This window comes from Tachyglossus aculeatus, chromosome 14 (assembly GCF_015852505.1).
Source record: "Tachyglossus aculeatus isolate mTacAcu1 chromosome 14, mTacAcu1.pri, whole genome shotgun sequence".
Taxonomy (NCBI): Eukaryota; Metazoa; Chordata; class Mammalia; order Monotremata; family Tachyglossidae; genus Tachyglossus; species Tachyglossus aculeatus.
In genome coordinates, this window is record NC_052079.1 from 16133639 (window position 1) to 16149387 (window position 15749).

Below are 15749 nucleotides of genomic sequence, written 5' to 3' on the forward strand. Positions count from 1 at the left end.
GGGCTCTGGGACTGACAGGAGGGAGTTCTGTATTGCATCTGATGAAAGACCACCATGTTCAATGCAGGGTAGACAGGGAGGGCAGGTGAATTTAGGGCTGGCCTTGGCTTGGTAATTTGGAGAGAATGTCATTGGGTTAGGTTTTCCCTTTCTTATCCCATGTCCGCTTTTCTTCTTCTTCTTCTTCTTCTGAGGTCACTGGTGGGAATTGTCTCTGCAACTACTGCTTCCAGAGACAAATTTGGGGTATTTTGGGATGGATTTTCCAATCTCTGGAGGTGGAATTCTTGATTTCCAGAGATAGAATTCCTGATTTCTGGGGTTGGGATTCCAGTTGTTTCCAGGAGTAAATTTTCCCCAGGTTGATGTCCCAGGCTGGGAAATGTTTGTCTGTCCATTGGGCTCTGGCAACCCCTCCAGCAAAATGGCTCAGGAACCTGGAACAGGAAGGGTATGTAGAGGGGCCTGCTCATCCAGAATCCCCACCCCGAGTCTGGAATTCATTGGAAAGCCCTCAGCCCTCGAGGCTCTGAGGGAGCTATGTTGCCCCAGCCAGTACCCACCCAGCCCAGACCCCTGGGACTCTGCATTTTCCTCATGCAGGGCCAATTCGCTGATGCAGAACCATCAGCTCTGCTCCTTATGGGCCCGTTATGACTCAGGGCTCTGCCCTTCCTTCCTGGAAATTCCTCAGGTGATTGTGGGGGCTGAGATCTGGTCTCAGAGGTGGGATGGGGGCCTGCCACATCAGATGCTGTACACATCAAGTCTGTGTGGACCTCAGTGACATCAGCTTTAGCTTTCAATAGACTGTAAGCTTGTTGTGCGCAGGGAATGTCTGTTACGCTGTTACACTGTTGTGCTGTACTCTCAAGTACAGTGCTTGGCAAACAGTAAGCACACAATAAATACAATTGATTGATTTCCCCTCCCCCACAGTTGATCTCCATCCCCAGTGAGTCTGGACTAAGAGGAAATGAGGGGAAGCAATAATAAAAATTAATAATAATAATTGTGATATTTATGAACTCCTTACTATAAGTCAAGCACTGTACTAAGCCCTGGAGTAGACACAAGGTAATCAGGTGTCACAGTCTTAGTACAGAGAGAAACAGGTATTGAATCCTCATTTTGCAGATGAGGAACTGAGGCACAAAAAAGTTAAGTGACTTGCCTAAAGTCATACAGCAGGTAAGTGGTGGAGCTGGGTTTAGAACCCAGGTCCTCTGACTCCCAGGACTGTGCTTTTTCCACTGTTTCTCACTGCAGCACCGAAAGATTGAAGTTAGGTACTGGAAAGAACTTCCAGGCAGCGAATAGAGGGAGAGTCAGAAATACAAGACTTTGGAAGGATGCAGACACTTCTTCTCCTGGAGACTGAAAGTTCTGTAGGTACTGGTGTGGGTTTAGCCCAGCCCTGCTTAGGGACAGGGAAAGGAGTTGATGGCAACCAAACTGGGGAGTCACGGACTGGTCAGGGCTGTTTTGAGGAGAAGAAGCTCATCTTTCACTTTGAGGACGGGGTCATGGGGCTTCAGGAATCTGGAGGGATGCCACCCTCATCCTAGGCTGTTGGCATGACCCAGTGGGCACTGGGTGAGCTCATCAACCTTAGCAGAGTCTCCATGGAACAAGGCAGAAGGGGCTGGGATGGCAGGGGACTCCCATCAGTCGAGACTTCAGCTGGGGAGGAGTGGAAACAGAAGCCAGGATTTTTGCAGGAGAGGACTGGAAAAGTGATCTCTGTGGTACTGGTACTTCGAGAACTGGGGCCAAGGCACCATGGTCACTGTCTCCTCAGGTAAGTTTTCCTCCCATCTTCTCCACCAGGGATAATGGCTGTCTTTCCTTCTGGTTTCTCAGCCTTGGTGGTCTGATCTACAGGACTCTGTGGGGTCCAGCTGGGCCAGGAAGAGGAGAGATTCCAGTGACAGATGAGGTGGGAGAATGAGAATGAGAAAAGGACTGAGAGAGTCAGATTCCTAGTCAGGAAAGGATTGAGGTTTCCTAGGGGTTCTTGTACCTTGGAAACATGGGGGTCTATCAATGTGTACTGGGGCCAAGGCACCATGGTCACTGTCTCCTCAGGTAAGTTTTCCTCGTGTCTTCTTCTCCGGGGTTAACGGCTGCCTTTCTGCCTCGATTCCCCATCCCGGCAGTCTGAACTCTCCGGGTTCAGGCTCGGACTAAAGGACAGAGAGTGGTAGATGAAACAGGAGACTGAGAATGGGGAGATGATTGAGATAGTCAGATTCTTAGACAGGGATGGATTGAGGTTTTCTGTGGGTTTTTGTGCCTCAGAACCACGGGGGTCTGTCACTGTGACTCCAATATCTTTGGATATTGGGGCCAAGGCACCATGGTCACTGTCTCCTCAGGTAAAATATTTCTCCTATCTTCTTCTACCAGGGTAACGGCTGCCTTTCCCCCTGGTTTCCCAGCCCCGGCAGTCTGTCCTCTCTGGAATCAGACGGGGATGCCAGAGCAGAGAGTCCAGTGGTAGATGAGACAGGAGAATGAAAATAGAGATATGATGGAGAAAGTCAAATTCCTAGGCAGGGGTAAATTGAGGTTTCGGTGGGGTTTTGTGCCTCAGAAACATGAGAGGTCTGTCACTGTGACTACAATGACTTACAGTACTGGGGCCACGGCACCATGGTCACCGTCTCCTCAGGTAAATTTTCTTCCTGTCTTCTTCTCTGGAGTCTGGGGAAAATGTCTACCTTTCCCCCTGGATTCCCAGCCCTGGTAGTCTGGCCTCTCTGGACTCAGACTGGGATACAAGGGCAGAGAGTCCGGGAATGGGGATATGGTGGAGAGGGTCAAATTACTAGGCAGGGACAGATTGAGGTTTCCTATGAGTTTTTGTGCCTCAGAAACATGGGGATCTGTCAGTGTGACTACTATGCTTTCGAGCACTGGGGCCAAGGCACCATGGTCACCATCTCCTCAGGTAAATTTTTCTCCCTCCTTTTCCTTTGGGGCTGACGGCCACTTTTTCTCCTGGATTCCCACCCTTGGTGATCTCACTCTCTGGGGTCAGGCTGGGACACAAGACCAGAAAGCCCAATGGTAGATTTAGAAATGGGAGAATAAGAATGGGGAGAGGACCAAGAGTCAGGCTCCTAATTATGGACAGATTTCCTTCGGGTTTTTGTGGCTCAGAACCGAGGGAGTCCATCACTGTGACTATGACTACTTGGATTACTGGGGCCAAGGCACCATGGTCACTGTCTCCTCAGGTAATCCCTCTCTTTTGCCCCTGTCCTGGTGTGTTGCTCCCATAAAAATGTAGTCTGATTTGCTTGTGAAGGTTTTGGGGTGAGGGTCCAAATGTCAGAAATTAGCAGTTTGGCTAGATGGAGAGGTTGTTTTGGGGGAGACTGCCTGCGGGGCTGGGTCCCTGGGACCCAGCCTTCCCTCAGAGACCCCCACCTCAAGGTTTGTGTGTAGCCTTGTGTGGGAACTGTGACCCTGTGGCAATGCTTATGGGTACTGGGGCAAAGGGACCATGGTGACGGTCTCCTCAGGTAAGAAAATGACCTCTCTTCTCTGTCTTTGGTCTCTGGCGGAGACTTCTGCCAGCAGCGCCGTTTACCTGGATGGTCCTGCCTGGACCCCTGAGGTGGGGGGATTTGGGGTCAGGCCCATGGGTCAAGAACTTCTTCCTTTTTGAATTCCAATTTCCATCTTAGGTTTTGGACAGGTTTAGGGGAGATCACTAGACTTTTCAGTGCAGATGTCAGGTCATATCATCGGTGTTGCCCTGCTTTGGGAAGCCGGCCCCTCGGGGCACAGGACTCGGCCGAGGTATCTTTATTGGGGTGTTTGTTTTGGGACATTTTGGACCAAACGAGTCACTCACTTCTGAGATGGGGGCAATGCAAGAAGCATTCTTAGAGGCTGATCAGGGTCCAGGGTTAGGGTTTTTGTATGCCGGGTGAAGGCACCTGAGCCAATGTGACTACTTTGATATCTGGGGCCAAGGGACCATGGTGACTGTCTCCTCAGGTAAGAAAACTCGACTGCCCTTCTCCCATCAGCGTGGTGGAAAATTGGCTTTTTTTTTAAGAAACCTGGATGGAAACTTTGTACTCAATTTCCAGAGGGGACAGGACTGGCCTGGGGGTCCATGGAGGGGCCAGAGGCAGGAACCTTTCCCATCAGTCAGCTTTCCTTTTTCTTTGATTTTGGGGGATTTGGGAGAATCTCACTGGATTACATGACCACCTCCTTCTGTGGTCAGTCCGGGGCTTGATGAGTCCTGGCCTTGGGGTCCCCAATGAAGCCACAGTTGGGGAATGGCCCTAAGTCCCCAGATCCCCAATTCAAGGGGACAAAAGGCAGTTATTGCCAAGCTCCCATTGTGACTCACCCCATTGTGACAACCGGTTGGAGCACTGGGGCAAAGGCACCATGGTGACCGTCTCCTCAGGTAAGAATTCCCAGCTTCCAGCTTTTCTTGGCCAGGACTCCTTTTGTTTTGGGGAAAAGTCAGAGAAATGTGTATGTTTGGGGTGGGGGTGTCTCAGAATGAGTGATTGAAGGCGTTCTGGGAAGCAGGGTAGGGGGCCGGGGAAAGGGGATTTCTCTCCGGCCATTACAGAGCCGGAGACCAAGGCTGAATTTTCTTTTCAAAACCTTGGTTTTGCAGTCCAACTGGAACAGGTCTTTGTGCTCTTTGGCTCCGTGTTTGGAAGATTGTGGGTGTACCAGTCCCCCCAATTTTTAATATTTTTCTTCAGTCCTGGGTCCCCCAAACCCTGAAGATTCCCAGCCTCAGATTTCTGAGTCTCTTAGGGAAAAAATCTGAATTCACCTAATGCAGTATCAAATGTATTTGATTTGTCCTTCATTTTGGAGGAGATGTGAGGACCTTTCATTCAGCCTTAACGAAATAGGATGAGTTGTTAATTTTCAGTCATATTTGTGTCAGACTCCTTTATACCAGGACCGCTTATTCAGACACAGGCAGGCAACGAGGCTAAATTATTTCTCCTTTTTCTGAAAAATGGCAGATTCAAGAATCAGGGCATTTTACTTATCTCTGGTTAATAACTGGAACATGAGATCTTGTTACATGTGTGCCAACAGAGAGCTCTGTGCCAGTTTATTTCTGTGCCTTTAGTACAGATCTATAGACACATGTGATCTAGCAATCCTGAGCCAACAGCAGGCATTATTCTCTCTGATTTGAAATCAGTTTCTCAGCCAAAAAGTTCTTTCTTCTGGGTAGTCTTGGGGGGGGCTCCTGGTTTTTGTAAGACGGAATGATGAATTTATCCATTGTGACTATGGTATGGATGCATGGGGTCAAGGAACCATGGTGACCGTCTCCTCAGGTAATCAATCTGCTCCCAGATTTTCATTTTTCTTTCCCATTTAATCTTTTTCTCAGGGCTTGAATTTGGGTCAGGCTGGGGAGTTTGATGGGGAGACTAGGCTTCTGGGGTGGGGGAACTGGGAGATTTGGGGGGTGATAATCTGGTAAACGTTTGGGTTTTTGACTGAAACCACCTTCCTGGAACATTTTTTAAGAGATTCTCTTGAAAAGCAGACTTGGCTTTCAGCGGAAAGTGCATTTCTGGTATTCCAAATTCTTCCTGTGGTCAGAGGCTGGGATAGGACAGAGAGATTGAGCTGGTGGGATGTTTGTTTTATGATCTTAAACTGCAATTAAGACTTAATCCTCTGAAAAGTGAGGGACTTTTGGCTCATGAAGTAATGCAGAGGTATGGATGAGAATAAGTCTTTTCGGTGGGATCAGTTAGACAATTTGCACTCTAGTGAAGTTGGAAATCTTAGACCTGATCTGTTAGGGACCAGATAGGTAAAGTGGTCACTTGGACTGGGCATTTTTAAGGCTATCTGTCAAGAATTCTCAGAAGGGATATGTGAGAAAATTTGGTGCGTAGCATTGTTTAGGTCAGGACAGATTAATTATGTGATGCAGATAAAATGTGGTCTCATATTTATGTATCATCATTTATAGTGTAAGTCAGTTCTAGCTGCATGATATCTCAAAGTGCGCTTTTAAGAGATCAAAATATATGGGGAAGGCATTCCGTGAGTCAGATTTTGTAGTTGGATTTCGGAGAGGGATTTTATGGTCAGATCAGTTTGGGGTGATTAGAAATTTCAAATGGGATGATGAGTCTCTGATCTGGATGTCAATGCAGTGGCTTAGATGCTCTTAGTGAAGGTTTCAGCACCACGAGATTCTCAATTTTGGTTTATTGTTCTAAATTGATATTGGTGATAAAGCAATTGATCCACTAATAGTGATCTAATTGCATTTAGATTTCACTCTGCACACAGTAAGCACTCAATAAATACGATTGATGATTCATTCATTCAATCACATTTATTGAGCGCTTGCTGTATGCAGGGCACTGTACTAAGTGCTTGGGAAGTACAAATGGGCAACAAACGGGCGATTTGAACTAGCTTCAGGGAAAAAATGCTAAAACATTGTTTTTTGTGAAAAATAATTAGTAGAGAAAGAAAGAGACAGAGAGAGGAGAGAGATCTTCAGGGATGATGTTAAAATCAACTCCAAAACTAAAGTTCTCAAACTCAAAATGTTGAATTGGAACTATTTCTTCAAATATTTTTCAGTCATTTCGTAAGTGTGGCAGGGATAACAAATTGTCATCTTGGGATTCCACCAAGTTCTAGGCAGTAGTAGATAGAGTTTTAGTTAACTGTGTTTTATTTATTAAATATAAAACAAGAAAGAACTTATTTCAAACCTTAGTCTGTTGAGGTAGAACAAAGATGGTGGCCATGGGTGGAGTTACCATGTTGTCCCCTGAGGCCAGGGGTGCTCAGGGGTCTGGAGAGGCAGGTGGCAGGAAACAGTCCATTTTCTGAATCTATTCTGGGAAGACAGAAACATGATTAATTTGGGGTTGTGGAAAACAAGAGGCGGTTTTGCATAGACCCGTTTTGCATGGACCGAAATAGCGGAAAATGTTCCACTGAGCAAAACACCACCTGGATAATTTACATGTCTTAAAAAAGAAAGAAAAAGCTTGCAAGGCTGACTGAGCGTTTAGAGATGAGATGGTTTTATTTTAAAATGAATTGAATTTCAATTATGTTTTACAACTAAAGTTTTCTACCTAGCAGGGAAGTGTTTAAAGAATTTTAAATCAACAGATAGATGCTTCTTTTTTATCATTTTATATTTAAAATTAGAAGTGTTTTCCCCCAAATATTATCTTGTTGATCTAATTATCTTTATTTCTTTAAAATTTTATTCAGTTTGGATTATTGAAAATACCGTACATAGTTTTTTTTTTTCTTTGAGATTAACAGATTAGGCCATTTATGTTTTAAATTTAAAAAATTACTTTAGATGTTGAAAAATGAATGTACAGTTTTACAATCTTCTGGAATGGAATTTTTAAATGATCTCTGTTAGGCTTTAAAGCAAAGTTATGCTTTCTTCAATGAAAATGCAAGATAACTCAGAGCAAAATCTCCATCCTTCAAAGAAACTAAACTTTTATTTTCCCAAAGAAAAGCAGTTTTCACTAATGCAATGGAAATTTAAAGGCCAAAAATGAATTTTTTTTAACTTTAAGAATTTTGTGAAAATGGATACATTTATTTCAAAGTAAGTGAGCCAGCTTCTTTCTTGAATGAAATTATTTTTTTTCTATTTTTCTTTTTGATTTGGTCATGTTTGTATCCTGACCCACTTCAATCAGTCGTGCTCTTGTACAGAGCTAATTCTATTTGGGAGTGTAGGGGTTTAGCTATGTGGATTCATGAGATGTTTCTTAACCAACTAAGAGACTGGTGCAAGGTTGTGAAATGCTTAGAGAATGTAAGACAACACTAACCAGATAACTTGAGAATTTCAACGACCGGGGCTAAAAAAAAATGAAATTGGAAGAGCCTCATGAAAATCAAGAAATACCTGCAGGGCATTTTGGAGATTAATCGGGCTATGAACTGGGGACAGAACCGGTAAGAAAGCAGCACTTGCTGTGAACTTTTATTTCTATATAATATTATAAGTTGAGGCCAAACGTTTTCACTTTGTAAGTGATTTTTTTCAAAAAATTTATTTTTCTTTAAATGTAAATGTAGTTTAACCGTGAATTTAAAGTTGAATTTAAATTTAAGGTGAATATAAGTTGATTTATCTATACTGACCTCAGATTTTTGGAAAAAGTGGTGAGTCAAATTTTTAATGTGTTTTAATCCTAATTTGAAATGTTTTGTATAAATAAGCAATTTATAACCCTAACTCTTAGATATTAATGCCTTTACAGTTCCACAACTATTTAGAACTTACAACATTTATATTTTAGAGGTAAAATTAAGAGACTAAATGTCTCCACGATGATTAAAAAGAGGAAGAATTGTAATCGAACTTTAAAGGAATGGAAGTTTTGCAGGGCAGACCTCTGCATTAATATACTTCAAATCTGACTTTCCTGAACTAGTTATTCAGAAAAGATTGGGCATTATTTCTTCTATTTATTGAAAAATATAATTTTGAGAAATTTTTAAATTTTAAAGGTGATTTTAGAATTTTTCAGATTTGGCTATTTTTAGAAAAGTTTGCGCTCAGATCCAGAAGAGTGGGCAGAGATATTGAGTTTCAGGTCTCTGAGTACTCGGGCTTCAGGGAATCAAATGTACTGGGCTGGCCTGTGTAGAATGATTTCATTTTGAGCCTCTGTAGATGTGATGAGTTGGTTGGTCAGTGGCTAGTGAGATTGCAGGATGGCAAGCAGAGCCAAATGGTGGCATGGCCATTACAGAACAGGCATGTATGTGGCTGACAGAGATGGTCGACAGAGGTTGGAACTGGGGTTGAGCCAAACCAGGGCTGGTCCCTATGGATCAGGCTCAGCGGGTACAGTTGCAACTGAGCTGGAGATGATCTGGGGCTTGCGCTGGGACTAAGTTGAGCTGAGCCAGGACTGATCTGAGCCAGACCTGAGATGAGCAGAGGTTGAACAGAGTTGGGGCTGAGCCAGAACTAAACTGAGCTGGACCTGAGTTGGGATGAGGCTGGGGTTGAGCTGCACTGGAGCCGAGTTGAAGCTGAACCAGCGCAGAGCTGGGGCTGAGCTGAGCTGAAGATACGCCTGGACTGAAGTGAGCTGGGCGGGAGGAGCGGGAGCCGAATGGGAGCTGAGCCAGAGCTGAGCCCGGGACTGAGCTGAGCTAAACAGGAGCTGAGCCAGGGCTGAGCTGAGCTGGAGATAAGCCAGGATAGAATCAGGGCTGAGGTGAGCTGGGCAGGTGGAAAGGGAGCTGAGCCAGAGCTAAACCAGGGCAGAGCTGGTGTGGAGCTGGGGCTGAGCTGAGCTAAGATGGAGCTATGCCAGGGCTGAACTTAGCTGGAGTTGAATCTGGACAGAATCAGGGCTGAGGTGAACTGGGCAGGTGGAGCTGGAGCTGAGCCAGAGCTGAGCCAGCCCTGAGCTGGGGCTGAGCCAGAGCTGAGCCGGGTGTGGGGTGAGCTGAGCTGGGTAGGGCAGAGCTGATCTGTAGCTGAGCTGCGGCTGCACCGGAGCTGAGCTGGGGGTGAGGTGAGCTGAGCTGGGTGAACAGAGCTGAGCTGTAGCTAAACTGGGGCTGGGGTTGAGCCAGAGCTGAGCCACGGGTGAGGTGAGCTGAGCTGGGCAGCCAGAGCTGAGCTGTAGCTGAATTGGAGCTGGGATTGAGCTAGAGCTGAGCCCGGGGTGAGGAGAATTGAGCTGAGCTTAAGCTGAACTGGAACTGGAGCTGAGCCAGAGCTGAGCCGGAGGTCGGGTGTGCTGAGCTGGGCATGCAGAGTTGAGCTGTAGCTGAACTGGAGCTGGGGCTGAGCCGGGGGTGAGCTGAGCTGAGCTGGGGCTGAGCTGAGCTGGGTAGGAAAAGCTGAACTGGAGCTGGGGCTGAGCTGGAGCTGAGCTGGGGAAGAGGTGAGCTGAACTGGGCAGGCAGAGCTGAGCTGTAGCTGAACTGGAGCTGGGGCTGAGCTGAGCCAGGCCTGAGCTGGGGCTGAGCCAGGGGTGAGCTGGGCTGGCTTGGCAGAGCTGAGCCATAGCTAGGGCTGAGCTGGAGCTGAGCCGGGGGGAGCTGAGCTGAGCTGGGCACACAGAGCTGAACTGGAGCTGAACTGGAGCTAGCACTGAGCTGGAGCTGAGCCGGGGGTGAGGTGAGCTGAGCTGGGCACACAGAGCTGAACTGGAGCTGAACTGGAGCTGGGGCTGAGCCGGAGGTGAGCTGAGCTGAGCTGGGCAGGCAGAGCTGAGCTGTAGCTGGGGCTGAGCTGGAGCTGAGCCAGGGGTGAGCTAAGCTGAGCTGGGCACACAGAACTGAGCCGTAGCTGAACTGGAGCTGGGGCTGAGCTGGAGCTGAACTGGAGCTGGGGTTGAGCTGGAGCTGAGCCGGGGGTGAACTGAGCTGAGCTGTAGCTGGGGCTGAGCGGGAGCTGAGCCAGGGGTGAGGTGAGCTGAGCTGGGCACATAAAGCTGAGCTGTAGCTGAACTGGAGCTGGGGCTGAGCTGGAGCTGAGCCGGGGGTGAGCTGAGCTAAGCTGGGCAGGCAGAGCTGAGCTGGAGCTGGGGCTGAGCTGGAGCTGAGCCAGGGGTGAGCTGAGCTGAGCTGGGCACACAGAGCTGAACTGGAGCTGCAGCTGAGCCAGGGGTGAGCTGAGCTGAGCTGGGCAGGCAGAGCTGAGCTGGAGCTGGGGCTGAGCCGGAGCTGAGCCGAGATGGATGAGCTGAGCTGGGTATACAGAACTGAGCTGTAGCCAAGCTGGGGCTGAGCCGGAGGTCAGACAAGCTGAGCTGGGCAGGCAGAGCTGAGTTGTAGCCTAACTGGAGCTGGGGTTGAGCTGGAGCTGAGCTGGGGGTGAGGTGAGCTGAGCTGGGGGTGAGCTGAGCTGAGCTGTAGCTGGGGCTGAGTGGGAGCTAAGCCAGGGGTGCGGTGAGCTGAGCTGGGCACACAGAGCTGAGCTGTAGCTGAACTGGAGCTGGAGCTGAGCCAGGGGTAAGCTGAGCTGAGCTGAGCTGAGCACACAGAGCTGAGCTGTAGCTGAACTGGAGCTGGGGCTGAGCTGAGCCAGGCCTGAGCTGCGGCTGAGCCGGAGCTGAGCCGAGATGGATGAGCTGAGCTGGGTATACAGAACTGAGCTGTAGCCGAGCTGGGGCTGAGCCGGAGGTCGGGCAAGCTGAGCTGGGCAGGCAGAGCTGAGTTGTAGCTGAACTGGAGCTGGGGCTGAACTGGAGCTGGGGTTGAGCAGGAGCGGAGCTGGAGGTGAGGTGAGCTGAGCTGCGGGTGAGCTGAGCTGAGCTGTAGCTGGGTCTGAGCGGGAGCTGAGCTAGGCTGGGCACACAGTGCTGAGCTGTAGCTGAACTGAAGCTGGGGCTGAGCTGGGGCTGAGCCAGGGGTGAGCTGAGCTGAGCTGGGCAGGCAGAGCTGAGCTGTAGCTGGGGCTGAGCTGGAGCTGAGCTGGGGGTGAGCTGAGCTGAGCTGGGCAGGCAGAGCTGAGCTGGAGCTGAACTGGAGCTGGAGCTGAGCCAGGGGTGAGCTGAGCTGAGCTGGGCAGGCAGAGCTGAGCTGTAGCTGAACTGGAGCTGTGGTTGAGCTGGAGCTGAGCCTGGGGTGAGGTGAGCTGAGTGAGGGGGTGAGGTGAGCTGAGCTGGGCACAAAGAGCTGAACTGTAGCTGAACTAGAGCTGGGGCTGAGCCAGGGGTGAGCAGAGCTGAGCTGGGCACACAGAGCTGAACTGGAGCTGAACTGGAGCTGGGGCTGAGCTGGAGCTGAGCCAGGGGTGAGCTGAACTGAGCTGGGCACACAGAGCTGAGCTGTAGCTGAACTGAAGCTGGAGCTGAGCCAGGGGTGATCTGAGCTGAGCTGGGCAGGCAGAGTTGAGCTGTAGCTGAACAGGAGCCGGGGCTGAGCTGGAGCTGAGCAGGGGGTGAGTTGAGCTGAGCTGGGCACACAGAGCTGAACTGGAGCTGAACTGGAGCTGGGGCTGAGCTGGAACTGAGCTGGGGGTGCGCTGAGCTGGGCAGGCAGAGCTGAGCTGTAGCTGAACTGGAGCTGGGACTGAGCTGAGCCAGGCCTGAGCTGTGGCTGAGCCGGAGCTGAGCCGAGATGGGTGAGCTGAGCTGGGTATACAGAGCTGAGCTGTAGCCGAGCTGGGGCTGAGCCGGGGGTCGGACAAGCTGAGCTGGGCAGGCAGAGCTGAGCTGTAGCTGAATTGGAATTGGGGCTGAGCTGAGCCAGGCCTGATCTGGAGCTGAGCCGGAGCTGAGCCGGGGGTGAGGTGAGCTGAGCTGGGCAGTCAGAGCTGGGGCAGAACTGGAGCTAGGGCTGAGCTGAACCAGGGATGAGCTGGAGGTGAGCTGGGGTGAGGTGAGCTGAGCTGGGCACACGGAGTTGAGCTATAGCTATACTGGAGCTGGGGCTGAGCTGAGATGGGGGTGAAGTGAGCTGAGCTGGACCGGCAGAGCTGAGATGGAGCTGGGGCTGAGCTGAGGCTGAGCAGGAGCTGAAGCAGGGGTGAGCTGAGTTGGGCAGGCAGAGCTGAGCTAGAGCTGAACTGGAGCTGGGGATGAGCTAGAGTTGAGCAGGAGGTTGGGTGAACTGAACTGGGCACACAGAGCTGAGCTGTAGCTGAACTGGAGGTGAGGTGAGCTGAGTTGGGTAAGCAGAGATTAGTCGTGGCTGAACTGGAGTCAGAGCTGATCTGAGCCAGACCTAAGCTGGGGCTGAGCTGAACTGGATAGGCAAAGTTGAGCTGGAGCTGGGGCTGAGCCGGCGCCGAGCTAGATGTGGGATGAGCTGAGCTGGGTAGGCAAAGCTGAGCTGGAGCTGAACTGGAGCTGGAGCTGAGCCAGCCTAAGATGGAGCTGAGCCGGATCTGAGATGAGCTAACCTGTGTCTGAGCTGATCCAGGGCAGAGGTGAACTGGGCAGACTGGGAGCTGGAGCTCATCGTGGGCTGAGCTGGGTCTGAGCAGATCCAATCCAGGGCTGAGCTCAGGCCAGTGCTGAGCTGAAGCTGTGCTAGACCTGTGCTGGGCTGAGCTGAGCTAGGGCAGAACCAGGGCCGAGCTGGAACTGAGCCAGGACGGAACCAGTGCCGAGGTGAGCCGGGCAGGTTGAGCCGAGCTGATCTGGGGTAGAGATGGGCTGTAGTTGAGGCAGGGCTGAGGGGATCTGGCAGTAATTAGATTGAGCTGGGTCTGTGCTGGGGTGGAACTAAAGCTGAGCTGAGCTGGACAGGCAGACCTGTGCTGTAGCTGACCTGGAGCTGAACTGAGCCAGGCCTGAGCTGGGGGTGAAGCTGGCAGGCAGACCTGAGCTGGGAAGACTGAGCTGATCTGAGGTGAGTTTGGGATAAGCTAGAGCAGAAACAGGGCCAAACCAGGGTGGAGGTGAACTGGGCAGGTTAAGCTGAGCCAGGGCTGAGCTGGAGCTGAACTGGAGCTGAACCAGGATTGAGCAGGAGTTGACGGGAGGCTGAGGTGAGTTGAGGTGAGGCTGAGGTGGTCTTGAGCTGGGGCTGAGCTGAACTGAAACTGAGCTAGGGCTGAAGTAAGCTGAGCAGGAGAGGCTGAGCTGATCTGTAGCTGATCTGGAGTTGAGCTGGGACAGAGGTGAGTGAGCTACAACTGAGGTAAGCCGAGCTGGGCAGGGATGAGCTGACCTGGATCTGAGCAGGGGATGAACTTGTACCGAGCCAGAGATGAACTGAAGCTGAGGGCAAACAGGATTAAGCTGGAGCTGAGCTGAGGCAGATCTGAGCAGGAGAGCCAGAACTGGGCTGAGCTGAGCTGGGACAGAGATGAGCTGAGCCAGAGCTGAGTTGAGCTGCAAATGGGGCAAGTTTGAGCTGAAGGTGAGCCAGGCCTGAGCTGGTGCTGACAACCAATACTGAGTTGGAGCAGAGCTGATCTGGGTTGAGTCAAACTGGCCGAGCCGAGGCAGGCCTGAGTTGAACTGAGCTGAGCTGAGGCCGGTCTGACCTGAACCAAGAGAGCTCGAAGCTGTGATCCCTAAGGAACAAACTTGGGGAGGCTGTGCTGGGACCCATCATGGTCCATATGGGCAGACCTGGGCCTGACAGGCCACCCCAATACTCTACATCCATTCATTCCTTCAATTATATTTATTAAGCGCTTACTGTGTGCTGTATTAAGCGCTTGGGAGAGTGCACTAGAACAATAAACCAACACATTCCCTGCCCATAACAAGCTCTTATAGTTTCTTATGGATTGAGCTGGGGTCGTGGGCTAGACGGGGGCTGGGCCTGGTCCTCATGAGTTAAACTGGGGCTGAGTTTAGCCAAGGCTGGCGCCTCGTGCTGAGGGAGTTGGCTAAAGCCAGGCCGAGCCGCCTGACCAGCCGAGAGCTAACCCGCACCGGACATGGACCTGGGGGCTGTAGGATAGCTCTGACTTGGGTGCGGCTGGGGCAAGGGGGTGCAGAGCCGGATGGGGTTTGCTGTGAATTTCTTTCATCGAGGCCGTGTGTTCGAAACTGATTTTTGTGTCCTACGGCTCCCCTGTTTCCATCTTGGTGTCCCTGTGGGTTTAGTTCTGCCACATCTCCTGGAAGATCCAGGCTCACAACTGAATCTTTCCAGCACGGTTTCCCTGGAGGGGCCCGTGTGCCCGAACAGGCAGGCACTCGATCCTTTCCCCTCCTCACATCCCTGGACTGGCATCACTGTCATATGCCTGCTCTGGCTGTTGCCAGGCCCGGGGTTCTCTCCAAGACAGGCCCCTTGCTCCAAACCAGGCTTCCCTGCCCTCGACTTCTGGGTCTGGGTGTCTGCCCAGTGCAAACCTGAGAATTCCTCTGGTCTCACCTGGTAATGTTGCCTTCTCTACACCAGCCCGGGCTGGCTCCTGGCCCCTGGTCCCCGGCCCAGACCCGCTTCATTTCAGGGAAAATTTTCACAATTGGGGGACTACTCCGCTTGTCTGAGCAGCGGAGTCAGGCAGAGGGATTTGGTCCTGCAAGTTTGTGGGCAGTGGGTGTTTTGGGCTTCCCAGGCAGGAGGACAAGGTCCCTGTGAGGGAAATAGGCTCAGCCTGGAAAGAGGCCTGTCTTCCTGCCATGTGAAGTTTATGTGAGACCCCTGCAGACTTCCCTGCATTACCTCCAGTGGTGTTGCCCGGCTCGACGGGAAGTCATCCTTCGGGGGTGTGATGGACGGTGGCTGAATGACCCGGGGCTGCACCATTGCTCCCTGCCCAAAGGATCTTGGTCTGGCCTATGACACAGGTGTCAAATATTCAGAGTGAGCAGTGATCTCCAAAGAGCAAACTCCCACACGAGGTGAGAGGATGCTGTCCCTTCACCCAGGAAAGCCCACCAAGTGTCTCCAGCAAGCATCAAGGGTTCGTATTCTAACATCGATTCAGCTCTCTCCTCTTGCTCCTTTGACCCGGCCCCTCTTTTCTCCATTCTCAGCTTCACAACAAGCCCCACTTCTCTTCCCTCTCGTCCCCTCCTGTGGGGGTACCCTAAACCAAGAAAGCTCACTGGCTGTGGGGTGCCTGGCCAAGAACTTCCTGCCCAACTCCATCACCCTCTCCTGGGACTTCAAGAACAAAACCACTGTGGGGACTGAGAAATTCATAAACTACCCGACGGTCCTTAGTGGACAAACCTATTCCACCACCTCCCAGATGACGATCTCTGCCACCGAAGTCATGATGGGGCAGGATGACTTCGTGTTCTGCAAGGCTAAGCATGCCGCGGGGAACAAGGAAATCC

At 50.9% G+C, this 15749-nt stretch overlaps 1 protein-coding gene and 1 gene segment (V, D, J or C); both read left to right on the top strand.

Annotated features, from left to right (window-relative positions):
- Positions 1–4401: 4401 nt before the first annotated feature.
- The window catches only part of LOC119936667, a 159351-nt gene continuing 148003 nt past the window's right edge, over positions 4402–15749 (top strand). The window contains 1 exon segment of the C gene segment in view: positions 4402–4435. Coding sequence covers positions 4417–4435 — 19 coding nt within the window.
- Positions 4657–15749, top strand: part of LOC119936666 — a 42998-nt gene continuing 31905 nt past the window's right edge. Inside the window, exon 1 of the mRNA XM_038756133.1 lies at positions 4657–5342. Within this exon, the coding sequence (XP_038612061.1) occupies positions 5300–5342 (43 nt within the window). The 5' untranslated portion in view covers positions 4657–5299. The remainder of the gene's footprint in view (positions 5343–15749) is intronic.